The 21473-nt window shown below is 38.1% G+C and overlaps 1 protein-coding gene across 9 annotated transcripts in view; it reads left to right on the forward strand.

Moving 5' to 3' along the window:
• ITSN2 (intersectin 2) overlaps positions 1–21473 on the forward strand; it is a 99574-nt gene that overhangs the window by 1891 nt on the left and 76210 nt on the right. For 7 of the 9 annotated variants that reach the window (XM_023756438.1, XR_002830015.1, XM_023756439.1 and 4 more), the window contains one exon: positions 17328–17391. In XM_023756438.1, the coding sequence (XP_023612206.1) occupies positions 17361–17391 (31 nt within the window). In that variant the 5' untranslated portion in view covers positions 17328–17360. Of the gene's footprint in view, positions 1–17324; positions 17392–21473 lie in introns of those variants that run through there. The other 2 variants (XM_014458353.2, XM_023756445.1) reach the window with 1 other exon arrangement.

Raw genomic sequence — 21473 nt, forward strand, 5'->3', positions numbered from 1 at the left:
CACCCTTCCCTCCGAAGTAAAGTTCTTGGCTTTGCATGATTATCTCTAAAATGACGCCTGTCACCCGTGTGCGTGGCGAAGGGGTAAACCGAGGCTCACGCCACCGGCGGCTTTGCCTGCTGTCAGAAGATGCCGGGCTTCATCGCCCAACGAGGACTGCCGCGGCTGCTGTGCTCCATTGGAGACTCGTATCAGTTGTGAATTCGGAATATTTTTGTTAAGAGGCGACCGCTTTGTGATAGGAGCTGAGGTTAACACAAAAAGTGGTTGCTTTACTTACCAAATGCTCTGGCTCGTGATTGCTGGTGTTGGCTCGCTTACCCGGGACGGGAGCGGTGCGACTCCAGATTCCGTGCGGCGTTCATCAGCCTAATTTAGGGGCATGGCTGGGGGCTGAGCTTCCTACCTCTCCCCGTGCGGGATTCCTATGTTCATCAGGGACAAAACCTAAACGCAATAATAAACCCTTATCTAAATGAAGAACGATGTGCTCTCATGTGCACGCCTTTAATTTTGGGTGTGCACGCCTTTAGTTTTGGGTGTTTTTGTTGTTGTTTGTTTGTGTGGGTTTTTTTTGTTGTGCCTACGATTTCCCTTGTAATCCCCCCCCCCCAGCTTTATTGAGATACGATTGCCGTATATCCCTTGTCCTTTCAAAAGTATAGAAAGTGGGAGTTGTTTTTAAAAGCTTAATTGAAGAGCAAGCAGAATTTCATGTTTTTGAAGGACATGGGAAAATGTGCAGTGCCGCTGTTCTCATGTAATATAAATAAGCAGCTGAAAAGCTTGCCTTTTTTTTTTTTAGCCTTTAATGCATGTACTTACTCCTCTTGCTCACCTTTATCACGAAAGGTAGAATTGTCTGAGAAAACTTGACCTGTACTGAATTATTGAGCAGGGAAGGGCTATTGTTAGTTCAACATATTTCAAGGCAAACATCCTGTCCTCGCTTGAATATGAAGAAATGTGTTAGGTATGCTCTGGGATTGGAATTATAGTTTGATTTTTTTTTAAATTTTCATAAAGTAGAATAGTATAAGGAACCACCATATACCCATCACTCAAACCCAGCAGCTTTCAAGATATTCTTTATGCCTCTCAAGAAAACGATTGGCCTTTTCTTTCTTTCTATAGTATTTGGCCATTTCACCCTATATATTTAATACTTATCTTGTTTTAAATACAAGGTGAAGATTTCTTACGTAACCTAGGATTTTTCTTTTTAATGTGTCTTTAGAGTTCCACAAATTTCCATCTTTCTAGTAAGGCAGAATATTTATTGGCCATCTCCGTTAATGACTTTTTTCAGTATTGAAATATATTTGCCATGCCTATCATATTTTATGTATTTGTAATATATAATATATCATATATATATATGCCATGCTTGTCACTTACCACATGCTAGGCCCTGTGCTGTTTTACATAACCCTTTAAAGCTCACAAACACTCTGTGAGTAGTTATTTTCCTCCCATCAGATAGTTAAGTGAAATGTTAACCTGGAGGTTAACTGACTACTCTAGGTCTCTGAGCCAGTAAGTACCAGAGCCAGGGTTTCAAACCTAGACCCTTCCAACTGCAGCACCTGCGCAGGTATCTGGTATACTCATCTTCGTTCAGAAATGTGTTTGTTTTTAAATGTTATTTGGGCATGCAATAAATATTTGTTGAGTAAATGAAAGTACATGTTAGTCCATTGATAAGTAACTACCATTTTTATATACTATATTTACTTCTAAAGCATTTGTATTAAGTTTTAGAATTATTCAGAATATTATTCAGAATAAACTAATTACATTACTAAAAATGTGATATATTTATTACCATCTAACAGTACATTTGCTTGTCGTTTTTTCTCTCTTTTTTTGGCGTATGTGTTCTGATCTTTTTAATACCTTATTTCTGGAAAAAAACTGTGGAATAACTACTTTTGAAGAAAGGCTAAAAAGAAAGGCAGACTCTTTTAGTGTGCTAATTGTTGAAGGTAGGAATCCAAGTGTGACGTAGGGAAATGTTTAGAATTCTGTAAATGAATAGATCAAACATGAAGATGCGGGAGAAATGCTGTGTTTTTTGCTTGAGTTCATTTTTTACTTTATACCATCTTATAACTACAGAGCACAGTGACTAATGTTAGAGTCCTGTTGCTTACAGTGTGCCTATGGGTACTCTTGAGAAGGAGGAACTGGTCTGAAGGATCTGAAGGCAGAGAGGAAGTGGGGGAGGAAGGGAGGAAACAGCAAAAATAGGACTGTGAATACATCAGGAAATAATGTATTTTTACAAGTCTAAGAGGGCAACATATTTCATTTGCAAATGTGTAGTATTATTTTGAGAAATTCACTTAAAAAATAATTTCACAGTGTATCAGGACACTGAATGATTTATTTACTTGTGGAGCTCTTCAGCCTTGGTTATGGTAGACATTGAGGGATGTATTACCAGATGGTAGACATTTAACTTGTTTCATTTAAGCAACTGTTTTATGTTTTCTAGATCATTTTCTTCGCTCATACATATTTATTTTAGAAAAATGCATGCTATTTAATAAAAATTTTATTTCTTTGCATTACTATAGTAGATAGGGTAAGACTTTCAAGCTCCCAGCTCCAACACCAAATAGTTGTATAACTTTGAGAAACTTATTTTAATTCTATAAGCTGGTTTCCTCATCTCTAAAGTGGGGATGATAATTACTTATGTCTTACTATTATAGTATGTAATACGGAGTGCTTAGCACAGAGACTACTGCTTAGTATATTAAGAAATGATACCTGTTATTATTCCAACTTGTTTTAATGAGAAACTTCAAACTAAATTGGCCTGAGTGTGTGTGTCTTTTTTAACCTAGTGACTGGAAAATAAATTAGTTTTTTCTCCTTAAGTTTTAATGTTACCTTCAAAACAACCCATATAAGAAGGCTGGAAAATAGAGTAGAACTGACCCCCAATCTTATCCAACAAAGAGTTAGCCCTTTGAATCCCCTTAATTGGGGGTGGTGGGGGGGGACGGGGGAGGAGGATACCAAAAATATAACCTAAAGGAAGAAATGTTCTCTATCTGCAAAAGAAACTACACTTCATCTCTTCAAAACCTTTTGAATCCAGGTGCTTATCTGATTTCCACTTTTCAGTGGGAGGAGTGCTTGACTAGTATGAGATTAATAATGGTCAGGACTGGTCAAGAATGGCAGCCATGTCAAAAGAAAGAGAAAAGAATAGTGGGCAGTGTCGGCTTGCAGATCCGGAATAGATAAGGACCCCGCAGGATTTGCTCTGGCAGTTTGGAGGACACTGATAACTGTTGCTTCATCATTTCTTTTTGGCATAGTCATTTGGACACTTCTCACCACCCTACTACTCCTTCTCACTTAAAAATGACTGCATAGCCCTGGCCTATGTGGCTCACTCAGGTTCAATTCGAGGTCCAGTACCTGGGTTGCAGGTTCAATTCCAGCCCCAGGCGAGTGCAGGAGGCAACCAATCCTATGTTTCTCTCCCTCCTTCCTTCCACTCCTTCTCTCCCTTCTACTCTAAAACATCAATGGAAAAAATATCCTCAGGTGCAGGGAAAACAACAACAACTGTATAATATATAAGAATTAAGTAGGTCAAGTTAATAAATTTCACAACTTATGTAACACTTAACAAGTGTTAAATACTTTTGGTGAATATGAGTGAGAATTTCAAGATTAATAAAATTTGCCCAGAATGATGCAGGCTAGGAATGCATGTGTAGCATTCGTTCTCTAACTTTGTGGTAAGTTCTGAAAACCTGAATCGTAGAAGAAAGGCCCTTTTCTCACTTCATTGGCATGCTCATCTCTGGTCGGGTGGCTCAGTTAGTTGGATTGTCATTCCATACACCAAAAGCTTGCAGGTTCGATTCCAGTCAGGGCACATACCTAGGTTTCTGGTTCGATCCCTGGTCTGGGAGCACATGGGAAGCAACTGATCAATGTTTTTGATGTTTCTCTCTCTCTTCCCCCCCCCCCCCCCACTCCGACTCCTCCCTCTCTCTAAAGTGGCTTTTAAAAAATGTTTACTATTTATATAAGTGTAAATTTTTTTTTCCAAGTTTGTTTCTTAGTTTTGTTTATAGATTAGATTTTTATAGTGCCTCCTATGTATAGCACTATTTTAATTCATTATATTTATTAACTCATTTAATTTTTACAACATCCCCATGAAGTAGGCGCTATTATTAGCTCCATTTACAAAGTTCTCTGGCATTGTCTTTTTTTTTTATAATATATTTTTATTGATTTCAGAGAGGAAGGGAGAGAGATGGAAACATCCATGATGAGAGGGAATCATGGATCGGTTGCCTCCTGCACACCCCCTACTGGGGATCGAGCCCACACCGGGGCACGTGCCCTGACCAGGAATCAAACCTGTGACCTCCTGGTTCATAGGTCAATGCTCAACCACTGAGCCACACCAGCCAGGCTCTGGCATTGTCTTTTAAATCCCCATATGGCTTTTCCCTCTGTGTTTGCCCATTTCTGCTCCCAATTCTTAAAAATCTCTTTTCTCTTCCTAGCCTACTGGTTTATACCTATTTTTTAGTTCTTCATACTGAGTTTAGGAGTCATTTCTTCTGGGATTGCTCACCTAACAACTTTCTAGTGGCCTAAGGTAAAGATAGGTGCCCGCATTCTGTCCTTCATACCTATAGCATTTATGGAATTCTGAGTTTTGGTCTAAGTCCTCTTCTGTGTTCCTCGCTCAAATACATTTTATACATGTGTTACACATCTTGTGAGTCGGTAAATATTTGTGGATTTGAATTAAAGGTACACAGGGTATGTTGGTGATATCAAAAAGAGAACCAACCTTCCAAGTATATAGTCAAATAGCGAAACTTATACAGAGGAAGTAACATTGGAACTAGGCTTTGAAGGCCAGTTGGGAAGGAGGGAGAAAGAGAGGGACCCAGAGACTAAAATTGAATGAAAACAGATGTGGAAATTTCCCATTCTGGGAACAGCATGTTACTTAGAGTGGTTTTGAGGATTATTAATCTTGCCTCTGGAAAGAGCCTGATGAAATAAATCCCTCTTTCACCCCAGTATGCCTTTTTTAGTGTTCAGAATATTTTAATTTTCCTTCTAGATCTCTTTTCCTATGAAACGGCTCAATTTCTCATCTGACTTCCCCCTTTTTCCAATGTAATGGGGGAAGTTTGGAGGGCCCTGATGTAATCTTGATAAGACTTTAAAATGCCCAGAGAAGTTTGGTGAATTGATGGTGTGGGCATACTGGAAGACTTAGGGGAGAGAATAAATCCTGAAGCTTTTGTCTTTGGAGACTTCAGGTGCCATTCACATCTTTTCCTGACTGTTTAGACATTTGATTAGACCTCTCAACTCCTTTTCTCTCCAGCCTTCATTATGTTTCTGTTGTTCTAGCTATGATAAAAGACATTCTTCTTTTAATTTTGAGGTATACTGCCTGCTGGTCTTAAAGAAGAATGGGTGAGCACTTTATATATTAACAATATGATTTATTTGTCCTCTAAAATAAATATTCTTTCAAACCCCTTTTCTCTTTGAACTTAACTTTATTTCTTATTAACTTAAATTTTTTCATTATGGAAATAATATATACTGAATGAAAAAAAATTTGTAAAGTGGGAGAAAAAAATGGGAGGTAAAAGTCATTCTAAGTCCAGCAACCAATGACAACCACATTTTTTGGTGTGTGTGTTTTAATTCTCACAAAAGGATATTTTTCCATTGATATTTAGAGAGAGTGTAGAGGAGGGAGGAGGGGGAGAAGGGGAGAGAAAAACATAGACAAGAGAGAGACACATCGATTGATTGCCTCCTGCACACGCCCCTACCAGGGCTTGGGAACCTGCAACTAAGGTATGTGCCCTTGACCGGGAATCGAACCGGCAGAATGGAACCTTGTGATGCTTCAATCCATGGGTGGACGCTCTAACCACTGAGCCACTGGCCAGGGGGACAACCATTTTTTGGTGTCCTAACAACCTGTCTTCGTTTTGTGTGTGTGTGTGTGTGTGTGTGTGTGTATACACACACACACATAAATATGTATGTGTGTGTATATATATATACACACACACATAAATATATATATATATATATACACACACACACACATACATACACAGTGTGTTTTACAATACAACATTGTAGCTAGAAACGTGACTTTTGCTGTCTGATTGCGATTTCAGTTCCAGCTTTACCTTTTATTAGCTTTGTGAGTATAATAATCTCACTAAGCCTCAGTTTTCTCTTCTTTAAAAAGTAAAGATTTCATAATAATAATTTATCCATAGGGTTGCTGTGGGGGTGAAGAGATGTTTGTTTAGGGTGACCCTCTCATAATAAATTCTCTATAAATGTTACAATAATAATCAGGCCTTCCTTTTGGTTAGGTTAGCTAAGTGTCTGCTGTGGACTGTGCATGGAGGGAGGGGGCGATTCAGGAGCACTGTTCCTTTCTTTTCTGAAATAATTAAAATTCAATTTAAAAAACAATTTTTTTAACATTCTCAAGGGCACTATGAAAATTTTTATAGTGAGGGCTCCTTTAAAATGTTATTTCTCTTGGGCCAGGCCTTTGACCCTTTTAGAATGTCCTTGATAATGATGAAAGCAATGATAACATGTAAAGACCTGAGTGTAGGGCTTGGCATTTGGTAAGTATTCAGTGATTGTTGGCTGCTGTTATTATTTTCATAATGATAAGTACATATTTGCATTATATCATACATTTTAAATTATAAAAAATATAACCAGTTTCCATGTTATTACATGGTCTAGCTGAACTTGTTTTTTTTAAAAAATAGGTTTACTGAAATATATTCACATAACATTAATATGACTTAAGTGGCAGCATAATAATTTGGCCCAGTTCATTCCCCCATTGTTGGACTCTCATTTCCAATTTTTTCTATAATAACAATAACCATAGTGAATATCTTTATAAATAAGGCATTTCCCATATTTATTATTATTTCCCTATGATAGATTCCCAGAAGTGAAATTATTGGCTTATTAGAGGTCCGGTGCACGAAATTCATGCATGGGTAGCATCCCTAGGCCTAGCCGGTGATCAGGGCCAATCGGGGCCTTCTGGCTGCTGGCCAGGGCCTCCCTTCCTTCTACACTGCCCCCTGGTGGTCAGCACACATCTTAACGAGCGATTGAACTCCCAAGGGGACACTGCATATTAGCCTTTTACATGTATAGAGAGGATGTGAACATTGGTAGGATTCTGTATATTTTTGCTTTGCCTTCTGAAAAGCTATACTAATTTGCACTTTCACAAGTGATGTCTGCAACATTCATTTCCTCGCACCTTTGCAGCCCTGAGTATTAGCCTAGGCTTGTCTTTTAAAAAATCAGTTTATAAGGAGAAACAAAACAAAGCTGCTTTTGCATTTTCTTGATTATTAGTGTTGTTAACATTTATTAGCCAGTTTTGTTTCCTCTTTGGGAAAGTGTCTATTTTTTTTGTGATCTTAGTTTTTCATTATCTATTTTAATACCTCTCTCTTTGTATATTAAAAATATTGACTATTCCCAATTGCTTACTTTTGAATTTTATTTTCAAGTTTAAAGTATTTATATACTTGAATCTGTTTACTTTTTACTTCATGTTTTTTGAATGGCTTCAAAACTTGGAAAGTTATCTTGTTTCAAAGAGGTGATATTTTACTTGAAGGTGAAGCATCTATATGAAATTTTTTCCCTCTGTACTTCAAAATCAAGTAAGTAGTTTTGCTTTAATATTTGGTCCTGATAGGAGATAGTAGAGAATAGGTCAAATAGTTGGCTCCCCCCTCCTTACCATCCCCTTATAGCAGTGAGGGGCTGAGTCACAAGCTATTCTTAAGTGCTTTGTGTGTGTGTGGGGGGGGCAGGGGTGAATTGTCTTGTTCAGAGTTGTTGACTAGTTCTTTTAAAAGTTGGTTTAATTCAAATCTTCAGTATAATTGAGGTACATACTATTTCAGTGTTAGTTTACCATTTCTGTTCTTTTATGACCTCTTTATAAGCTAAATTTAATGTTTATAAAAGTCCAAACTTAGAATTTATATGTAAACATTGTAAACTAGAAATGCAAAGTTACAGATCTAGAACTAAGAACTAACTTTATATAGAAGAGTTACCTTCTTCAAAGCTTTTAAGTCTTGATATGCTGTGTGGATTTGGGTCCCTACACCTCTAGGTAGAAATAATAGTTACCCTTTTCTCAAATATTGATTAAATAAAAACATGTCCTTTTTATTAGTAATCTACAGCTGTATTGTATCAATTCAGTGATATCAAGTTAACTGTTGTAGTTGAAATAATAGTAGTAGTGTTATCAGTGGGTGCTCTCCTCATCCCTACATATTACCAGTGAAAGTGGAGTTCTTGCGATGTTGCAAGGAATTGAATTTCCTTAAACTCTCACAGGAGGACGAGTGATCTTTATTTCGGTGGAATTAAACCCCTGGGTTTATACTGTTGCATTTTCCTTCACCCCACCATGGGAAAAGTCCAATCTTATCTTCAGCAGGCAAGAATTAAGGCCTCTGCCCAGAGTCTTTGCTCCATATTAAAGCACAGTCCAGTCCAACATCTGGCTAGTTTAGTTTGTGTTCCCCGCTGCAGTCCATTGCGTGTGGGGATCATGTGGACTTCTACCACATGGCAGAAAATCCCATCCATTCCCACTCTGAAATGCCTACCATATTTTTCTGTGTATAAGACACTATTTTTTTCTAAAATCATTAGACTGAAATCGAGGGGCGTCTTATACATGGAAATCAGCCAAGGAGGGAGCCGGTTTGGTGCGTAGCTGCCCATACCTTGTCAAACAGGCTTCCTCCAATCATGAGCCTTATTGTTACTGCCGTCAGCTGATGCAGTAATTGGAGGTGGAGGCAGAGAGCGCGCAAGATGCAACAGGGACCGGAGCATTCTGAGCTCATAAAGATGTAAAAAAATCTATATATATAAAAGCGCATAATATGCAAATTGACTGGATGGTGGAACAACCAGTCACTATGACATGCACTGACCACCAGGGGGCAGATGCTCAATGCAAGAGCTTCCCCTAGCCCACAAGCCCCAATTGCCTGATTGGGGCCTGCCGGCCAACCTCTCGGCCCCTCCCTCCGGCCGACAAGCTCCAATTGCCCGATGGGGAACGGGGACCCGGGGGTGGGTGGCGGCAGACGCAGGGGGTGCCAGGCCAAGGCAGGTGCAAGCAGGGCCCCGATCACCCCACCAGTTGCCCCACACACAGAGGGCGACCAGCGGCGGTGGGGGGCGGGACTGGCTGCCGGCAGCTGGGGAAGATTGGCCTTGATCTCAGGCCAGGCCTAGGAACCCTACCCATGCATGAATTTCATGCGCCGGGCCTCTAGTAAAAAGATAAGTACCAGTAAGCAATTGTCTTACTCTGCAAAATTCAAACTGAATGTAATCAACTATGCAAAAGAGCATGGAAACAGAGCTGCAGAGAGACAGTTTGGACCTCCTCCCACTGAGTGTATGAACAGACAGTGGAGGAAACAGAAAGAACAACTCCTTAAGATGCCAAATAAAGAGGAAGGCCTTAAGAGGAAAACCAGCAAAATGTTTAAAATACTGATTTCTTAATTTTGGGTTGGAATAGTGGGAGGTGTCTTATACATGGGGGCGTCTTATACATGAAAAATGCGGTATTTTTTATTGCTCAAATTCAAATTCTCACCACTTGGATTATGCCAGTTACTTCATAACTGGTGCCCTGTCTCACAACACTCAAATCCAGTTCATTTCCTATACTGTTTGTCAGAATTCTCTTCCTCTGCCTTGAAAAGACCAGGTTCTTGTTTCTTATATATGCTTTCCCTGGATGATGTCATTCTTTAACATGATGACAGCTGTTCCCCAATCCCTGGTGACTACCAAACTGGGTCTCTAGCTCAAACATATACTGTGCTTTAAACACTGGCTTTCCATGATTTGCACAGTGAAGTTCAAAATCAATAGTATGACGTACTTTGTTCCTTAGATTGTGTTCTCTTGGCAAGTTACTTCGTTGCTTTGGTTTCTCTTTAATTGTTTCTAAAATGGAGATGGAATTCAGTATGTTAACTCTTTTTTTAAAACAATCATAAGGTAAAATATAGATAAACCTCAATATGTAAAACACAAAAACAGAGCTACTTTCATTGAAGTTGCTATCCTCTCCCAATCCTCCATTCCTCCTCCCTACTCCCTACACTTCTGTTGTTATCTCCTTGAAATTTCTAGAACGCCAAGGAGCACATTTTGAAACTACTGGGTTTCTTAAGTTCTCTTCTACCACTTATGGTTAAGTGAGTTCTTTGAAATCACATCACTCTCAAATCACACTCGCTTTCATTGGGAAAGATTCTGTTATACTGGCTATTGTACTTTCCTTCTTTTTACCTTAGGTTCAGATACTTTTCCTTTCTTTGTTAACAGTGCCACACACACAATGTCTATCACTCCAAGAATACTTAGAATCCACTTAATTTGCCACTGACCCCATGTTAAATGATTCTTACACAAATATTACCTCCTTTATGATAAATACTGTGTACATTGATTTACCTTCCAGTAGTATTAGTTCTATCCTTTGGATTCTCATAGTATCCCCCCCCCTTTTTTATTGTTTACACTATGACAGATGTCCCCATCAACCCTCCCCCCTTAGCTCATAGCATTATTTAAATCCTTATGTTATAGTGACTATCCATGTTTGATGAATAAATAAGTAGATGAATGAAAGAATAGATGGGGAACAGGTATGGAGGATAATATGTGTACTCTGTAAATTTCATCTTACTGTAGAAACTATAAAGAAGTAGGTAATTTTGCTCCAATCATTCTCTCCTAGAACTGACCTTATCTCCTTGGAAATCAGATGAGGAAGGAACATTTTCCCGACTAATCGGCAACTTTCGAGAGTTGGCTTTGTGTACTTAGCATGTAGAGTGGAGGAGGACTGGAGAAGGTTTTACAAGATATGCTCTCAGGAACTTGATTATCTTGCTTGTGAATGTCAGACCTTCAGTCAAATTTATTTAAACTTACCAGCATGATTCGAAGTATAATTGAGAAACCTAAGGCTTTCTTCCCCTCCCACTGTAAGGCTGTCAGAATTCAATGGGAAATAAACCTTTGTCTCTAAAAGTATACTTCAAAGAAAAAGAAAAACAAATTACAGAAGGGCCATGTTGCAAGGGACAGTTTGGTCTAAAATCCATAGCTCTGGTGCCTGCAGAATTTCATGGAAGAAATTTGGGGCCTGCTCTGCTTTCCTACCGGTTTCTTTGGTATAATATTCAACTCAGCATTGCCCTTCTCCATGCTTCACTGGCTTTGTTTGCTTTTTTTTTTTTTTTTTTGACATCCCAACCATGTTACCATGTTACTCATTTACCCAATTTATTTGTTCTACAAACATCTATTGAGCATTTTCTCTAGGAAATCTGGTTTAGGCATTAGACATATAGTTGTAAATAAAAATGATCTCTGCCCAGTGCAAGTAAACAGGCAAACATGTGAAACATGTGAAATTGAAATACAGTGTGATAAATGAGCTATTTCTGGATGAATAAATGTATGACATACCGAGGAGACAGTGACTAACTACCTGGGAGGACAGAAGCCTTTTAGAGCAGAGGTGAGTCCTGACCAGTATGGCTCAGCTGGTTGGAGCGTCGTCCTGTGCAGGGTTCGATTCCCAGTTAGGGCACATACCCAGGTTGCAGGTTCCATCCCCAGTTGGGGTGTGTGCAGAAGGCAGCCAATCGATGTTTCTCTTTCACATCGATGTTTCTCTGGCTTTCTCTCTCTCCCTTCCTCTCTCTAAAATCACTAAAAAAAAAAGGTGACATTCGAGTTGGGAGTTGAATGATAAAGAAGTAGTGATTGACAGGAAACAGCTTTTTACAAAGGAATAGGGAAGTGAAAAATACTGTTTCAAAGGTTGGTATACTTAAGACATCTGAATCAAGGGGAAGTGTCTAGACATGTATGTGGTAAAGTAGATTGGGGTGAGATTCTGAAGGGTGCCATATTTCATACTAAGAAGTTTGAGCTTTAACTTGTAATTAGTTGATGAAATTAAGCAAGAGAGGGACATTAATGGGTGTTGTTTTTTTGGGGTGGGGAGGGGGGGCATAAAACTAATAGCCCCGTGGAAGGGTTTGTTAACCAAAAATAAAAGGCCAAAATGAAAGGCAACAAACATTTATTTGAGATCAAAGAATAGCTATTCAGAGAGCATTGATTCAGGTAGAAGCCCAAATAAAGGCAAAAAGTATTTCTGAGAAAGAGTTGGGAAACAATTACATCAATAGAAGGAAAGTATTTCTATTGATGCAGATATGCTAACATAGTGATGCTAATTCCAAACAATGTTTTTAATTTTCAGTCCCATCTGCTTTATCTTTTTTTAATTAAAAATTTTTTAATTACAGTTGCCATACAATATTATATTAGTTTCAGGTGTACAACGTAGTGATTAGACATTTATATAAATCATGAAGTGATAGCCCTGATAAGTTTATACCCATCTGACACCATATATAATTATTACAATATTAGAGGCCCAGTGCACAAAATTTGTGCACTCGGTGGGGAGGGGGGAGTGGTCCCTCAGCCTGGCCTGCACCCTCTCACAGCCCAGGAGCCCTCAGGGGATGTCTGACTGACGGTGTAGGCTCGCTCACCGGAGGAAGCGGGTCTAAGCTGGCAATCAGACATCCTTAGCGCTGCCGCAGAGGCGGGAGAGGCCCCCACCACTGCCATTGTGCTTGCCAGCCATGAGCCCGGCTCTTGTGTTGAGTGTCTGCCCTCTGGTGGTCAGTGTGCATCATAGCAACCGGTTGTTCTGCCATTTGGTCGCTTTGCATATTAGCCTTTTATTATATAGGATTATTGACGATATTCTGTTGTATTTACAGAATACATGATAACTAGGTAGATGATCAAACTAATTAAGGCTTTGTGACTGGGATGCTATTCCTTATTTGTCTTTCGTAAGTCTGCTTTTCTCCAAGTGATCTTTGGTATTTTACATGCTTTTTTGCAGTTATAAAATGCAGGTGAAGAGGTTTCTTTGGGACACAGTGTTGCTTTAGGCTCAATCCAAAGTTTATTAAGCCCTGTTTTAATAATCCATAGGTTTGAGGTCGAAAACAGGGAAGGAGGCTCCTCTGGGATAGCAGCTCTGGCTCCATTTTAAAGTGGCTCCGTTTATTTTATCTTTTACAGGTCTCAAGGTCTCTTAATTTCTAAAAAGGTAACAATACCAGTTCTCAATTTATAGTAAGCAAGAAAACCTGCACATAAGTATTCTAAAACCATAGGTAATTGACAGTGATTAAATTATATGATAACTGCAAGCTGCCAGGATTGCCCTTCATTACATGTTACCCCCTCCAAGGAGCAGAGGTGTTTATTGGATGCTGCCTTCCATCACATGTGCCTAAAACAGGCTTCAGACATGTAACTTGGGAAATGCTGCTTATCCTTTTCTTCCTCTCAAAAGGTTACACCTAGAGGCAAGAAATACGTAATTAGCACTCCCCACTTGATGTATGTGATTGATGTAGACTCTCTGACTTGTTTTTCTTCTCCCCTACAAATGGACCAACATTAAGTTGACCTACTGCTTGCAGGAACCCACTCACTTGTCATTAATTATTATCCATAAGAGAGGAAGAGGCAGATAGAGCCCATGGGAAGTTCATGGGCTTTAGAATTAGACAGATTTGGGATTGCATACTGGCTTCTTCACTTACTGAAGTTAGGAAAGTAATTTAACCTTTCAATTTCTTCATCTATGAAATAAGTACTATGTCATCTGCCTTGCTGCGATATTGTGAGGATTTTTAGTATTCTCAAAGGGATCTAGCAGTACCTGGTCCTGGTAGACTAGTCTATAAGGTCCTCTTGGTCTGAAGCTCCTTGTATAAAACATAGAACATATTGGGTTCTCAATGAATATTGAGCATGACACATAGTAACTAAGGACTTAGCAAATGGTAATTGTTATGACTACACAAAGTAAAACAGTTTTACTTTTTTAAAAATAAAATATACATGTTACATTTTTTAAAATTTCAATTGTTATTATTTCTCTGCAAGTAGATAAGAATTGTTAAACATGAGGTAATTATTCTACAACAGGGCAGAGTTGATGTAAACATAAGAGATATGAAATGGTATGCTTTAAAAGCTTATTGGTTCCAACAAATTATGTTGTTGGGGTCCAACCCCAGCAGGTCCAGGGGTTCCCCAAGGTGTGGACGGAGTCGGCGATGAAGGAATGACACGGAGACAGCGTTCAGTTGATCAGCAGCCTAGCCAGGATCTCCAGATGTTATCACTGCCAGTCAGATGTTCCATCCATCCATGTGTCCATGTTACAATACACTGTAGTACAGTGATGGCGAACCTTTTGAACTCGGCGTGTCAGCATTTTGAAAAACCCTAACTTAACTCTGGTGCCGTGTCACATATAGAAATTTTTTGATATTTGCAACCATAGTAAAACAAAGACTTATATTTTTGATATTTATTTTATATATTTAAATGCCATTTAACAAAGAAAAATCAACCAAAAAAATGAGTTCGCGTGTCACCTCTGACACGCGTGTCATAGGTTCGCCATCACTGCTGTAGTACCTGCATGCATGGGTGGCTAAATCCCATGTACAGGTGAAGGTTCTGTAATACCAGGACCTCAGGTTCACTGAAGGGATTTGCCCTCCCTGTTCATTATATTATTATATTATTTGGTTCATTCTTTGATTTTATTTAAGGATTATACCTGTGATTATTAGGTAGCATTCTGTTTTATTTACAGAATACATGATGACTAGGTAGATGATCTAACTAATTAAAGCTTTGTGACTATGGGATGCTATTCCTTATTTGTCTTTTTTAAGTCTGCTGTTTCTCCAAATGATCTTTGGTATTTTACATGCTTTTATGCAGTTCTAAAATGCATTGCAGGTAGTGCTTAGAGGATTTTCTTCTGCATTTTAAAATTATCTCTCTCAGTTACAGAGACCTGGTAAAATAGGGGCCCTTACCTATTGCATCTCTATAAGGAAATAGTTTCTTGGCAGGCATATGATGTATTTTGGTTTAACATTACTTATGATAATTTAAAATTGGGGAAGTAAAAATGTGCTTGTTTGTAGAATTTCTTTATTTGAAGTTGTAGTCATAACTTGATTTATGAGACTTCCTTCTGTGCTCATGTTTTTCGTTTTTGTTTTTAAGCTGGTGACAATTCACCCAGTCTCACAAACCATAATTCTGAGAGTCATCTCTTTGATTCCTTTTACTCCATAATCTAAACAATCCCTGAGTTCTACCTTTTTTAAACCATTCATTGTTCTCCATCCAGTTCATCCCATCTTCTCTGTTTCTGCTGCCATTATTCCAGATCAGGTGCCAGATACTGTTCTCAGCTCTTTCCTAACTGAGCTCCCTGCTTCAAGCGTGCCCTTTTCTTCACAATTGATTGTCTTAAGTGATATCTGACTCTATCCCTCTTCTTAAAACCTTTTAAAACTCCTTGTCAACCCACAGGTTCAAATTCAAGGTTCTTAACATTACAATTATAAGTAACTCTTACTCTTTAAATCTCAACACAATACCTCCTTAAGGGGTTTCTGACTACTCCACAGCGGTTTATATTACCTTTGAGAAAGAAGTGAAGAAAATCAACTTGTGAAATTTCCTCCTACTTAAGAATAGTATAGTGACAGGTGAAGTCAAGTGTGGTAGCAGGTTTAAAGTTCCATTGCAGTAAAGGTTACTAACATCTAAAGAAGGAATGTGAACTTTGAGAGGAGGGTGATATACAGTGGTAACATAGAGAAAAGCTGGGAGTCACAAGAGTAAAATTGGCAGTGCCAAAGCATTACTGGAGGCTTGCCCATCCCTGTTACCCAGCTCTTGCTTATTCCTGTTGTGCAGGTAAATGTATCAGAGTGTCTGTGCCTGGTGCCATTAAGTATTCTAATCACAATTAAGTCCCTTTGCGCAGTTTAGTAGATGATAGTTTGCTTTAAAGGAGGAAATAAAGCTGTTAAATTGCTTGTTTGGATTTATATACCAGTGTTTTTGTTTGTGTGACTCACTTTTGGTGGTTACACTGATAGAGTCATATTTCTTCTTGAGCACACCGAATTCACTAAGATACAGTACCTTGTAAACACTTCTTGGCAGCTCATCAGCCAGCTCCTCTGGTGACGCCATCCACCATGATGTGCAGCTCTTTATGCCGTCCTTGTTCAAATGGCTTGTTCAAACACTTTTCCTTAGGCTTCTAAAAATATTAACATTGAAATGATTTGAGTAAATAGATGAGCTACTGAGTAGTCTCTTAATATAGTAGTGTTTCCCTACAATGTTACAATTCATGGTTTATATAACTCAGTATATTACTATAAATTTGTTAGGTCTTCACTCTTCCTAACTTTTCCTACCCTTGAGTTTCAAGGAAAAAAAATTTAATTTACTCTGAGTAAATGAATGAATTTAGGGTTCAGATTTATATTGCACTCTCCCTTCCTGGGCACCCAGAAAGCCATTTATTAAAAACCCACTGTGTGTCAGGCAGTGTACTGGATTATGTTTAATACTTTGACAGATATTCCTGCAAAGGATTTTTACAGATGAATTGGAGACTCAAAATAGGTTAAATGACTCTTCCATGATTACAGCTAGGAAAATAGCAGAGTTGGGATTTGAACCCAGAGCTATTAAATTTCTGAATTTCCTCTCTTCAAGTTCAGAGCACTTGCCTAGAACATTTAATTATGTTTAAATAAAACATACTTCTAGACCATTTTTCTAAACCTGTGGAACTTGATTAAATAGCTATGCTATATTCATTTTGGGGATTTTTCTCGTTTGGGGATTTTTTTTTAAAGAAGAGTGTTATGGATTTCATTGTTACTTACATTTAATTTATACAGTTGATTTTTCTGAAATAATTTCTTGCCTAGTTATAACTTTCCTCTTTCCCAAATTAATTTCTACAAAATTAGTTCATGCCAAGAGTTTATTCAGTATTTGCTATTAAATATGTGACTGTTTTTCTTTTAAATGGTTCCATTTTAAAGGCCGATCCATTGCCCAACAAAATCTCCTCCCCTTTCCCAAATGTAAATGTAAATTCTGCCTGTTCAGAAGCTCTGCATTGTTTTCTGTTGGAAGTGTAAGCTGAAGGGGACAGACATTCCCACTGCTTGGCGGGTGCACTAAGCTGTGATCTGCCCTTGTTGTATTATTAATGGCACAATGTTTTTATGTTGCAGATGGCTGAGAGCTAGCAAGGAAAATTCAGGAGCATGATGGCTCAGTTTCCCACAGCTATGAATGGTAAGCGTAAGCAGCTTTGTGCTTGTAGGAAGATAAAGAGGTTATGAGATTGGGGGGAGCGGCGGGGAGTAGAGGTTATAAAATATTCTTTTGTCATATTTTTCTTTAAGTGTAAAAATGCAAAACTTTAAGTATTTTTTTTAACTTAAAGTATTCTTATTGAAAATATTTGGACAGTCTATTTCAAAACACTGCATATAGTTTCTATTAGAATATTATGAATCCCACAACTCATTGTAAGCATGTTCTGCTGTATCATCTGGAATGTGTGCTTAAGAATAACTTAAAGCCATATTGTGTTTGATGTATAAAACCGGAGGACAAAAAACAGAGTGCTATGAGCAGCAGAATATTAAAGTTGTTTTTTATAGCTTGGGATGATTGTAAATTGATTAAGCCAATAATTGTAGTGATAATGTGCTCTAACAAATTTGAGAATATCTATGCCCCATACAAAGGAATTTGCATTAAAAACAGTTTAGTTATAAACTTCAACCAACATGTTAAGCAGGTTTATAAATAAAATGAACATAATAGAAAGCAGTACAGCAGGTCCTCAAATAATGTCCTTCTATTCAACGTTTCAATGTTGATGAGAAAAAGAAAATTGATTCCTACCCGGGACCGCTGTCTGTGTGGAGTTTGCATGTTCTCCGCACATTTAGCTGGGTTTCTCTGGGGACTCCAGTTTCCTCCCACATCCCAAAGACGTGGATGTGAAGTGAATTGGGTGTCTAAATGGTCCCAGTCTGAGTGAGTGTGGGTGTGTGTGTGAGTGGCCCTGCTATGGAAGGATATCCTGTCTAGGGTGGGTCCCGCCTTGTGTCTTGAGCTGCCAGGAGAGGCTCCAGCCACCCGGGCCCTGAACTGGAATAATCCAGTTAGAAAAGAATTCTCTTTTTGGTTTTATTCATCTTTCATAAATATATGGAGCTCTACATTTATTTCAGTGTTTAGTATTAGAAGTGTTTTGGGTCTTAATTTAGAAGTTTGGTGACATTTTTGTGACCAAAAATATGCCATAGGAACTTAACTCTTATTTATATCAATTCGCCTATGGAAACATTAGTTTCATTACACATCATTTTGCTTAAAGTCATTGTTTCCAATAACCTATTGACCATGTTAAGTTAGGGCACACTGTACATGCCCAATGTTTATTCATTTTGTTTCTTCCATTTCCTTAAACATTATGTTATTGTTTTAATGGCTAATACCATTTGAACTTATCTCTGAGTGCCCTAGACCAAGCTGATTGTCAAAATGCTTGACGTGTTCCTCAATTTTTGCCACGTCTACTTTATTATCTGAAACTAACCACAGACTTTTGGACTTCTTTGGTTCTTACAGAGCTGCATTATCTAAGATAGTAGCCACTAGCTACATTTGGTTATTTCCATTTTAATTTAAATTAATAAAAATTAAGTAAAATTAAAAATTCAGTTCCTTAGTCACACAGCATATTTCAAGTGCTCAAAGCCACACGTAGCTAGTGGCTATTGTGTTAGTGCAGACACAGAACTCACCATGGGTTTTTGTTTCCTCACCTGTAAAATGAGGATATTAATAACACACGATTTTAAGGTACTGGTGGGAGTCAGTGAATTATTGCATATAAAGTATCTGAAGGGTAGTTAGGGCTCTAGAAAGGTGAGCTGCTTCCACCTTTGTCATCCTTTGTTGTCATGTTTTACCATCATCATTTTTCTAGAGTCATATAGTAGCAAATCAGTCGATAGCCACTCTATTTGCCTTCCTAGTCACAAGAATCGTGACATGTTAATTTGTTTATTTTATAATAAACTGATAAACTAAGTAGGTGTTTTTTTTTTACTGTCAATGTGGTATTTCTTTATTTAGAAAGTGTGTAGGTGTAGCTATTTTAGGTTTTTAGTTCTTCAGTACATATGTTTCTTTATTTTTAAATCTAATCTTAAAACTTGTCTTTAAGAGAGGATGCTTATAGATTTTTTTTAAAAATCCAATCATTTAGGGCTAATTGTGTGTGTGTGTGTGTGTGTGTGTGTGTGCAGCAAAGACTATGTGACCTGGGCTTAGCAATACAGTGCTTAAGGCAGACAGTCATTACGTGGAAGAATTAGTGTTTCTTTGGCTCTAAATAATTTATTGGGGGTGACATTGGTTAATAAAATGATGTAGGTTTCAGTTGTATAATTCTACAATACAGCATCTGTATATTCTATTGTATTGTGTTCCCCACCCCAAGTCACAACTCCTAAGTATGTATTAAATCAAATATATCATAGTGTTTTGAATTATAGTGGACACCTACATTTCAATGATAAGCATTCCTGGAAACAACTTTGTAAGGGAAATTTTTTTATAATGTAGGCAGCAAACATACATGAGTTTATATACCTAAGCATATTTAGTTTCTTATTGGTAGAAGGTGAATTTGTAAAGTAGTCAGAAGTGAAAAATAGATGGTTATGAGCCACATTGAATGTATTGAGCTCTAAAGACCTGCTCAGAGGGCTGGTATAACCGTATGTGAAGGATAGACCACAAAAAGATTGTGGCTCTTGTGCTCCCCAAGTCCTGATCTTGCCTGTCTTGTTTTCTGCTCCCTCTTTTATTCATTCACATGTTTATTCCTCAATCACTTCTAAGTGTTTGTTCTGTGCTGGGTACTCGGCTGGTTCTGGGAATAGAAAGGTAAACACACAAAGCTCCTGTTCTCCAAGGGCTCATAGTCTGGTAGGACAGATGGAGAGAAAACAATTACTGCACCTTTCTAAGTGCCCTGTGGAAGCATGGAGTAGCCTCTTGAGGATCTAGAGGAGGAAGCAATTAATTTGACCTGCAGGTATTAGCGACCTCCTAGAGGAAGTGACATCTGCCCTGGACCTTAAAAGATAAAGTTTGAAATAGAATGGGGTGGTGTGACTGTCTGTCAAAGTAAAGGGATGTTATGTATATGGGATTTGTAAGGATTTACTTTTCTAAGATAGTGGTATATCAGCATTTCTTTTATCCTAGATTGTTGTTGTTTTTTCTGTTGTTATATATTAAATATATTTATAGTAGTGTCACAGTTAACATTGTTTCACGTATTTGTTATATCACCCATGTTCAAAATTTTTTTAAGGTACAATTCCAAGGGAAAATTTGGTTTCTTTGACATGTAAAAGAGACTCATATTTTTATATTTAAATATCCATTTAGATACCTCTCCTTTACATTTTGTTACTTATTTTTAAATGACAAAAATAATACTGCTAAACTAATATAGATAGCAAAGTAACCAGGAAGGTAATGTGGGTAGTAATTAAGAGCACGAATTTTAGAGCTATAATTCTAAAGTACAAGAAAATTCTAGCTATAAGTTATATTAGCTGTATAGTATTAAGCAAAGTATCCAACCACCCAATGCTTCAGTTTTTCCTTCTGTAATACATGTAAAACCTAGTCCATGTAATTGTTATAAAAATTAAATGTAATATTAATATACTTAGCATGGTTGCTGGCATAAAGTAATACTCAGTAGATAGTAGTTGCTGCTTCTACTAAGTACTGCTATTACTCTGCTCATGTTAGACTTTAAAAATAAATGATAGAGAAGGTTATTTTCCTAAGATAGCTGGTCAAGAGTTGAGAGCAGTATGGTAAAGGGGATTAAAAAAAGACCTGTGTGAGTTAGGTGAGATTAACTCATCTTTTAACAGGATAAACCTGAAGGATGTATGCATCCTTAGGAGAAAGAATTTTCAGATACTGGACCATATCATTCACTTTGACAGCCACCAGGAGTTGCCTTTGGACAGCACTGTTGGCTAGGTGTCCAGAGTTGGCTGGGAGGTAAAGGTGGAGCAGACTATTCTGTGGAGGGATAGGAAGAAGAGGAGGCCGTGTGCAACCCTGGCTACACAAAAGAATCACCTGGAGAGCTTTTTTAACATTCTGAAGCTTGTACCCCATCCCCCAGAGATTCTGATTTAATTGTTCTGCTAGAATCGCTTCCCCCTGCCCCTAAAGCTCCCCAGGTGATTCAGCTAGGGGTGAAAACCTCTGGCATAGGACATTGGCTAGTCAAGTATTGCCTGGGACTACATATACCATTC

Source organism: Myotis lucifugus, unplaced genomic scaffold (genome assembly GCF_000147115.1).
Source record: "Myotis lucifugus unplaced genomic scaffold, Myoluc2.0 scaffold_94, whole genome shotgun sequence".
In the NCBI taxonomy this organism is placed as follows: Eukaryota; Metazoa; Chordata; class Mammalia; order Chiroptera; family Vespertilionidae; genus Myotis; species Myotis lucifugus.